Source organism: Octopus bimaculoides, chromosome 4 (assembly GCF_001194135.2).
Source record: "Octopus bimaculoides isolate UCB-OBI-ISO-001 chromosome 4, ASM119413v2, whole genome shotgun sequence".
NCBI classification, from domain to species: Eukaryota; Metazoa; Mollusca; class Cephalopoda; order Octopoda; family Octopodidae; genus Octopus; species Octopus bimaculoides.
The window spans coordinates 129167868-129178289 of record NC_068984.1 but is presented as its reverse complement, the minus strand read 5'-3'; the positions used below and the strand labels follow the sequence as shown (position 1 = coordinate 129178289).

The window sequence follows — 10422 nt, the reverse complement described above, 5'->3', positions numbered from 1 at the left end:
TATATATGTGTGTGTGTGTGTGTGTGTTTGTGTGTGTGTGTGTGTGTGTGTGTATCTGTGTTTGTACCCCCACCATCGCTTGACAACCGATGTTGGTGTGTTTAGCGGTTCGGGAAAAGAGACAGATAGAATAAGTACTGGGCTAACAAAGAATAAGTCCTGGGGGGGTCGATTTGTTCGACTAAAGACGGTGTTCCAGCATGGCCGCAGTCAAATGACTGCAACAAATAAAAAAATAAAAGTATATATACATACATACATACATACATGCATGCATATATATATATATATATGCATATATATATGTACACACACATATATGTCTGTTCTGTGTGTATGTGTGTGTGTGTATGAAGAGGAGAAAGAGAGCTATTGGAGTGAGTGAGACAAAAAGCTCAGTAGAACTATGTGCTAGTAAAATCACCTACAGCACAATGATAATCTATGCATGTGAATGACATTGTGACTTCTGGAAAACTAGAATAAACATGGACGCGAAAGAGAAATACATTGCTTATATCGATTTCTATGTTAAAAAGAGTTATGGAAACTAACTTCTCTTGGAACTATAATTGCTCCACACTCCTGTCTTTCTCAACATATCACTTCGCTATTATGAGCAAATATCTTAGCTAAATATAAGTGTTGAGGATATTACCAAAATGGAATGCATAGTCTTTTAATACCAAGCTGCTATATGTACGTTATCATTATCTTTTCTTTTAACGGCGGAACGCGATGCAGATAAAGCTACTGTACCGTGTAATTATTGGGTTAACTATTGGCTGAAAAGAAGTCGAAAGCTGCTCGCGCGACTCGAACGCACACCTTTTGTAAACATAACAGATGTTCTACCATTGAAGAATCCTTCGAATTTCCCCATCCATTTTAGAAGCTTTGTTCCCAGCAAGAAATATATCTTTTGTTTTCAAAATTTAGTCCAAAAAATGACAGGTATAGTGTCATATATGATGAAAAGCCTTTCTGAACCAGAGTGGCGTGTTATATATGATGTTACGTTAGGAGTAAGCACTGAAAGGCCTTTATTTCATTTGCGTCCATCTTTTCCTCGTCAGTCAATAGACATTACTTTCTTTTATATCGTTAAAAGCCACTTTTCTCTGTATTACTTGTTTGAGACAGGTGATACCGCGTACTTGAAATGTCTTCTTTTATGGTGGCGTTAACATTTTCTGCTTTTACTCGCTAAAATCAAGCTGTTGATATTTTAAGCGAAAGAATCAAAAGAAATTATTTCTCGTCATAGCGTGTAAGTCATGAATTTTATAAGTCTTTTCTTTTCTGACAGACACTCTCAAATTTCTTTGGACTATATTTTATTTCTGTATGGTTAAATGAATGTTTAGTGGTAAGTTAACAGACGTTATTGGCAGAAATGTGGTCCAGCTAATTGAAAATGCAAGTCTTTGATAATGTTACAGTGAAAAATAAATTTTCATTGTACAGACTATGTATGTATGTGTGTATGTATATATACAAACATAAATATATATACACACATATATATATATATTCATACATACACACACATACATACATACACACATGCGTAAATGAGATAAATGTTTAAAAAAAAAGACTTTGAACAATACAGGCAAAGAGTTAGGCAGAATATGTAAGGTAATATCAATAAATGAAGCTGAAGAGAAAAGATATTGTATTTCATAGGTTGTTCGATGGTCCTATATTATTTCGGGAAAAGTTCCCCTTTTCATATAGAAGAAAATAATCAGTGCGGAGAAATGTATTATTATCGGTGGAGTACGTTGAAATGTAAGCATTGATAAATACTGTACCTATAATTGTGATTGGTTAAGATAGGTAGTATCAGTAGCAGGAAGTAGTATGGAGCGTGGCAGCAGCCATGGTTAGTGACATGGTATGACAAGTTAATGTAGGTGTGTGAGGGAGTGGTGGGAAAGGCCACTTAACAATTGCTGACCTTTAAGGTAAAGTTAGATCTGTAGGTAACTTATTTTGAGAATGTCTTTGCTATTAGATTTAGTAAAATATATTGTAGTGATGTGTGAGAAATGAGTTTAAAAGATAAGAAAAAATGAGTAGACGTACGGTAGGTGAAGCAAGGTACTTAGAAGAGCCATTTTCGTGTCATTGTTTCAGTTATGTTGTTTTCTGATTTATGCCACTTGATGAGAATAGTTTCTTGAGTCTCATGTTACCAATGTTCATGGTTACTGAATTTATCAAAGTGTTTCTTGTTCGAGGAATTACATGTGGGTAGGTGTTCTTTAATTCGAGTGCAGAGTTTTCCGGTTGCACTGCCAATACAGTGGTATCCGCGTTTATCACATTTTATTTGGTACGCTATATATATAAGCGTATAGATATATGTTTGTACTACGGATAAATCAGTCTGTTGGTGCACACATGTTCTCGGAAAGTTGTTTTCTTTTGCAAAGACTCGATGCAAGGAGGATTAGGTTTCTCTTTGCGAATGGTTTTTTGAATGACAGTAATAGGCTTGCTGAAATGTATTAGTTTAAAGAAGCAATTCGCGCACTTTAAATCAACCTTCCACAACTCCATCCAAAATGAATTTGTTTGCATTTTTAACAAATATAGCAGTGCCGATGAAGCCATTTACACTGCGCGTTCCCAAACAATTTTGGAACTTAATGAATACCCCGACAACTTTCACCCATCCCCAACATAAAATACAGAATAACCAACAAAAGAACGCTTCACATTCTCAACCCGACGCTCAAGGCTAGGAGGTCCGTGAGGGTGTCTTTGTTTGTTCACGACTACATAGTAACCTGAAACAATTTATGAAAGCATGTTAAATGTTACAAGGTCATGTTCGTTTGCAAATAACGGCTATGATTTTTTTACATGCATGCGTACGTACATAAATACAAATATATATTCATATGTAGACAAATATATACGTACAAACGCACGTACGCACGCACACACACACAGAAACATGCATATATGCAAGTTTATGTAGTGATTTGATGCATTGGCCTGAGATATATTCAACATATATGTGAAGCATGCAAATATGAAATGTTGATATGAACATAAATATTTCTTCTCAGACAAGATTTCCTACAAGCTTGAGTTCTTTAGAAGCTCGGAAGGTATTTAGTGACTCGACAAACCTATTTTATTCAGTTGGGAGAATCTAAGTTGCCACATCATGGAGTTGTCAGAATGGAATTCACCACCTTACCATGAAGAATACAAACCTTAGAACTGAAACTGCACTCCCTCCTTCTACGCCAATGAGCGCTACCAGATGCGCGAGCGTAATTTCTATTATATTATTAAGAAATATGTCTCAATATATTTTATTTTGTTGCAGAGATGCAGAATGCTCAATGCTTGCCTGTATAAGGTGCGTAGAGAGTGTAATATATATATGCGTGTTTGTATGTAGTTTTGAGTGTAAATGTGTAGATATTTATATTTGCGTATAAAGCTATAAATGAGAAGGTAGTTGTTTGTTAAGTACTGTTGTGACTAACAATACTTTTCTTTTGTATTCTTCTTCAGGTAATTATAAAACGAAATAGAATAAACACGGAAACTGAACGAATCCCATCCATTCAGTTGATACATTCATCCAATTGCTGTCAACCCAGCAGTCCATTGTCTTCGTCTGATAATTGCCATATTATACAATATTATATTTGTTTAACAAAATTAAAAAAAACAATGATAACCAAAGCTAATCTAAAACTTTCATTAACATTTGTTTTCCGTTGCGGGCTTCCTCTTATAGCATTCGCCCTGATTGTTTTATCATACTCAAGTGTGGTGACATCAATTTTATTTCTATTGTTTTTATATACACATGTTAAGAATTGTTACAACGAATTCTGGAAAGTGAAGTTTGCATGTCCGTACATTGCTTTTGATGATTTTCCTGATGTCCTTGAGTGATTTACAGCCAAATGGATACATAACTTTGTAAATTATTATTATTATTATTATTATTATTATTATTATTATTATTATTATTATTATTATTATTATTATTATTATTATTATTATTATTATTATTATTATTATTATTATTATTATTATTATTATTATTATTATTATTATTATTATTATTATTATTATTAAGGCAGCGAACTGGCAGAATCGTTAGCATGCCGGGCGGAATGTTTAGCAGCATTTCACCCGTCTTCACGTTCTGAGTTCAAATTCTGCCGAGGTCGACTTTGCCTTTCATCCTTTCGGGGTCGATAAAATAAGTACCAGTTGAGAACGAGAACTGGGGTCGATGAAATCGACTTACCCCTCCCCACAATTGCTGGCCTTGTGCCAAAATTATTATTATTATTATACATTAATAAAGAATGTTTATATTCACCTTAGTGTTTACGAATTGAATATGTTTATATTTAGATTTTCTTTCATCCCAACATAATTACTAAAACAGAATTTTTCAATTACATAATGCTAATAGTTTTCGCATCCTTTGACCAATTACCGACAATCATTTTACTATTTGATAAAATTTCGATAAAAATCCTGATATAACCAGAATTAAAATGAGAAACTGGCACTTTCAAAATTTCATGCCTCTTGCTTGGCCTTATAAAAAGCTGTAGTGTCAGGAATATATAGCTGGAAGAGGACAGATAGAGAAGGTGAAAAAAACCTCACTGTGAAAAATATGCTAAAGCATTTTTAGAACTATTAGTTTGAAACTACTTTGATGTGTGGTAATTATCATTTTTTAAATTCTTGCGAGAGAAAAGACCTGTGAGAAAACTATACGCTCAAATCATTACTGTTGAAGTAGAAAATTATATTTTCCCTTCCATTTTGCCTAAAAAACGCTAAATGACACTTTAACTCTTTTGAAACCTCTCCCGAGGATGTGATTCTAATAATTATTGATAACAGGAAACAATAAATAAAATAAAAATAAGATTTTAATAAAACCGAAAAAAAAACCCCACCTAAAGAAGCTGCAATAGATTTGCGTTATCATAAGCGATGATAATCAGAGTAGGATACAGCTAAGAATTTCTCGTAGCTTATAATAATTTAAAAAGATCAGGGCCAAGACGTTGGTTACATAGCAACATATAGGTATGTATGAAATTCATACATTTTACTCGGACATTATCCACTTAAATATAAGAAAATTTCTATATCAGAATATTTATTGTGTATCAAGGAGTCGGCTCACTCGTGTTTATTTCTTCTTGACTTACTTTAATAAAAAAGAACTTCTGCTAAAAACCAGTCAGCTGCAATAAAGAGTGGAGACCATAAAAAAGATATTCTAATATAGAATCAGACTAAACTGTTGTATTATATCTAAATATAGTGATAGACTAACCATTTTATCAAACAGATCCAATATTTATTTGTAAGTTTAGGTGATATCCGAATAAGAAGAGTAAATAATCACTTCAAAAGTTTCTGAATGTTTCTATAGCGACTGCTTTTAGCTTGTATTTCCCAGTCAAAATAAAGTTTCTTGTATAAGAAGATTAGTCCAATATCCACCACCGTATATAACTACAAAATAAATAAAAAACAAACAGATCTCAATTTATATTCGCTGTTGTTGACATACGATTTTTTGTGTGGCTAATATCATAGAAGAGGAAATCAAGATTCTGTGATGTTCATACATTTCTGAAGAGTATTAGCGAGTGTAAAGTAAATTAATTGGCTTCTCCTTGGAAATGATACTGGTTGTAGATTCAGTTCACGTATTTATTGACCTATGTTATCATCACCTCCGCCCATCTAATACATTATTCTCAAATACAATATCTTGTGTTCGTTTCTAGCTACTGTATGGTCGCTCGACTACCTAGACATAGTAGCTAAACCTCCCTCACATCATAACTTGTCCGCTTATTAAAAAGGTCACACCTGGATAATGAAGTCGTAAACATACTTATATCTAAATACAAAACGGTTGCAATGCCATTGATCATAGGCCTTCTCGATAAGGGCTGAAAAAAAAAACAACAACAACAGCAGCAGCAACAGTCACAACAACAGCAGCAGCAGCAGCAGCCATTGAAACTGAAGCCACCGCAGTCACAGCAGCAACAATATATGTCGGTTTGCAAATGTCTTTATTATTTTTATTGTACTTGAAGTCTTCTATATTATATTTCTAAATGCGCACACACGTAGACACACATACATACGTACATAGACGTATGCACACATATACACAAATATACGTGCGCGCACACATACATACACACATATATCATTTAATATTTTCTAGAAAACCAAACAGGAAAAAAATGTATTTCTTCAGATTAATTTTCACTGAAATTCGTTGAGAAATTAAGAACTACTACAACAATAACATACACAATATTGTACATATAAATGATAGAAATAGATCATTCGCAACGTCGTATAGATAAAAATTCACAGTACAGCTTAATTAAAACTTAAGAAAGAGGTATGATTATATTGTGGGATGATAAAGTTAGTAAGATTAGTGTACTGAGTGATCATATGCCAACGTAGCCTAGAGAGAAGGCCTACAGTACAGTACAGGACGATGGTATGCAATTCACTGAAAGAAAAAAGATAGAGAGAGAGAGGGAGAAAGAGAAAGAGAGAGAGAGAGTGAGAATAGGAGAAGATAGGCAATATTGTATTTAGAAATGGTATAGAATACAGCCTTGAGAGAAAATACTCAATGCAACACACAGAGCTGGTGTACAATGCAGCCTAGAGAGAGGATGGGCATTAATTTATGAAGAGACGAGAATATATTCTGTACAATACGGGGAGAATATAAAAAGCACAGTATAGAAATAATAAATACATTGTACTTGCGTAGAGAGATTATATATAGTACAGTATAGAAAGATTAGAACACTACAATACACAACAATACACAGAACGTATCTACTTTAGTATAGAGAGAGACAAGTGGTACACAGAGAGGTACTGTGTAAAGGAAAATAGAAGTTACATAGTGTTGTATAAGGAACAGTTACTTAGTACTGTGTGTTATTATATTTACAGTATTATAATACACAGTGTTATATGGAGAGATGACACATAATAGTATACTGGTGGACAATGGTGATGGTGGACCCTCTCTTCGCTTCGACGAATGAGAGTTCAGCAAGACACGGCCTGTAGAAAACGACCATCACCTTATGGCCACCTGTGTGCTGGGTCAAAGCTGAAAACTTCCTCTATTTGACCTTGTCACCCCTTTCCCTATCGCTTCTGGACTTATAAAGAAAATGTTATGACATTACTATTGGCGCCTTGGTTTGCTGAACACCAGCGCAATGAATATTGTTGAAGTGGATATCGTTTGTGCAGTCCCCGTCCCAGTCTTTCGACTCTCGAACGTGTATTGGTCTAGTGCAGGGGTTTTCAAACTTTTTGACTTGCGGACCCCTTTATATTTCAGGCTTTGCCTTAGGGACCCCCTTATAAACGCTTATGAAATTTATACATAAATATTTGCTTAAAATAACATATATTTTTACATTTGTTTATTTAACAGTATTTAACAAATAGGTTTATTGTCAATTAAAATATATCGATTAAAAACCATATATAAAATCAAATTGCCCATAAAAAGTATTTGCTGTTCACGGACCCCCTGTCTTGTCCTTGCGGACCCCCTGTGGTCCGCGGACCACAGTTTGAAAACCACTGGTATAGTGTACCAAGTGCCACGAGCCCAGTAATTATCAGGATGCAGTATTTGTATGGAGTTATCTTCTCTTAGGTGAGCAGTTAAAGAATTGAAGGGCCTCGTCGGCCTCGGGTCTTTTGGCGTGTCTGTGAGAGACCTTGTTCCGGAGGCAATACGGGTGGATAGTACATATTACTATCAGGTATACGATTTAGTGTTTTATAGTGGGAATCATGTAGGTAGTATTGTGTAATGGCAAGTGACACATTGCTCACGGGATAAAAAACCAGTGCCATGTAGATAGAAGAGATAAGGTATTGCACAGCGAGAAGGGATATAACATTGTACACTGAGAAGAGATACAATATTGTACAAAGAAAATAAACGTCTGAAATATCATATCTGAGGAAGAGAAGACCCACATTACTATACAGAGAAATGACAAATACTATGTATAAAGAGATTTGAAATCAGTAATCCAAATCTCATCATTATAATCACTAGTTTTCGACTCCCAAACTCATAAAAGTTACACTAACTGAAACGTGACATGGGAAACACTGAAATGAAGTTTCTACGAAAAATTTAAGAGAATTTATCTCTTCTTTTTATTGTCTAATCCCTTCTAATTACTTCCAGTCTGTGAATGAAGGGAGTTAGATAATTTCTTTCACGGTTTTATGGATATTTGATACGAAAGATTACGTTTTTGATCACGGTAAGTTGCTTGTCATATCTTATATGAATAATTTATAAGGGGAAAAAATTAGATAACTTTCAAATTACACAAACATTTATCTAGCTATTTTACAGTCATCTAATTCGAGGTTTTAGCCAATCTAAAGTGGCTTTAGCAATCAGGAGATGTCATTATTACTTTTGCATAATATTTCAGCTGAATTGGTGATTGCCATCGAGGAAGAGGTAGGTTTCCATCAACCAGAGCGAATTCAAGTTTCCGCTTCAAGACAATATTAGCTTATACAACTAATATCCATAAAAAGGCATCTGTATGAAATATTCCCAAATGTGTCTGGTCAAAATGCATCAATAATTAGTTTGCTTGAGTAGCTGGATATGCCTGAAAGGGAAGGAAGTTCTGAGTTCAATTATATTCTAAATTTTAGTTTAATTTGGATGCTTTGGTTTACGGCAACTTGTTGCTCTAATTATCACTATTGAGGCGATTGGATAGCAGAAATGTTAAAACGCTAAATTAAATTTATTTTGTACTTTAACCTTCTAAATTCAATTCCAACTCTATTAACCTTTGCTTTTATCCTTATGGGATCGACAAAACAAGCATCACACTTTAGTTAGTTTAGCCCTCCTCAAATTTGCGGCCATCTGTCAAGGTAGGCTACCACTATTGCTTTATTTTCTTCGAAGTTAATCAACCGAAGTCCAGTCATTCTTAATGCTGGATGATATCGAGGTAGGTGCTCTTTATTTAGAGTATATTGTACAGTAAGGTCATTATGCCATGATATTAGAGAAATACTTTATTGAATTTCCTGCTATTTGAACTTAAACGGGAATATTATACTTCAATCATTTCTCCTACGAAAGCTTGAATCCACTTTGAAAGGTAAATCAAATCACCACGAATGAAATCGAAAGGATTAATTGATATTTATTTATAGCAGCCACATATTTTATAGTTTTCAGTCGTTTATAATCGACAGCGTTGAGCTTTCCCACTTAATGTAACTTCTCTTACTGCACACACATAAGATATGATTGATCAAATGAGCTAACGAGGAAGCATTTACATACTCGCTCGATCTGTTAGATATGTCAACCAAATAACACTCTATTGTCTTACAGAAACAGAAGAGAATGGTCACAGTAGATATTATACTCCGAGTTAACATCATAGCTTACAACGAATCAAAATGTCCGCATTTGGAGGATAGCGTACTTTATTAATTCAGGAAGACAGAACGAGAAATGCGATTATGAAGGAGATTGAATTGAAAGCTGTAATACATTTATCACCGGGCACAACTTATTGTTGTCTTCGATGGGCTGTGGAAGCCAATGAAGCAAGAGTTGGGCTCTTCGTCAAGTCAAGCAGTGAGTGATCGAGTGTAAGTTATTTCACTCTTGAAAAAGGCATGGACCACAGCCTGCTCTACTTTCTGCTAAAGATTTTCAATGCGAAATCAATATTCCTCTCTGGAACTGCATACATTAATCAATAATACTAATGTCTGCTTTATGAGCAGAGATAGATGGATAGATAGACAGATAGATAGACAGATAGATAGATACATACATACATACATACTTACTTACATATATAATACAAACATACATACACATAAATACACATTCGTATATATATATATATAAACACACACACACATACACACACATATATATAAACATATATATATATATATATATATATATATATATACATACGTATATGTATCTGGATATATGTATGTATATATATGTGTGTGTATATATATACACACACACACACACACACACACACACACACACACACACACACACACACACACACATATATATATATATATATATATATGTGTGTGTGTGTGTGTGTGTGTCTGTATAGATATATGTATATGTGTGTGTGTATATATATACACACATATATATGTATATACACGCATATATAAACGTATATATATGTATTCTTTCATTGGTTCTAGTTACTTGAGTCGAGGGCGTAGCCTTCAGGCATTTAGTCAATCATGTCAACCCAAACAAGTATTTCATTCAACATAAAGGGACAGGGCATA

At 34.1% G+C, this 10422-nt stretch overlaps 1 protein-coding gene across 1 annotated transcript in view; it reads left to right on the top strand.

The window, feature by feature from the left end:
• LOC106868633 (universal stress protein in QAH/OAS sulfhydrylase 3'region) overlaps positions 1-4365 on the top strand; it is a 164556-nt gene extending 160191 nt beyond the window's left edge. Inside the window, exon 5 of the mRNA XM_052967484.1 lies at positions 3541-4365. Within this exon, the coding sequence (XP_052823444.1) occupies positions 3541-3544 (4 nt within the window). The 3' untranslated portion in view covers positions 3545-4365. The remainder of the gene's footprint in view (positions 1-3540) is intronic.
• Positions 4366-10422: the final 6057 nt, after the last annotated feature.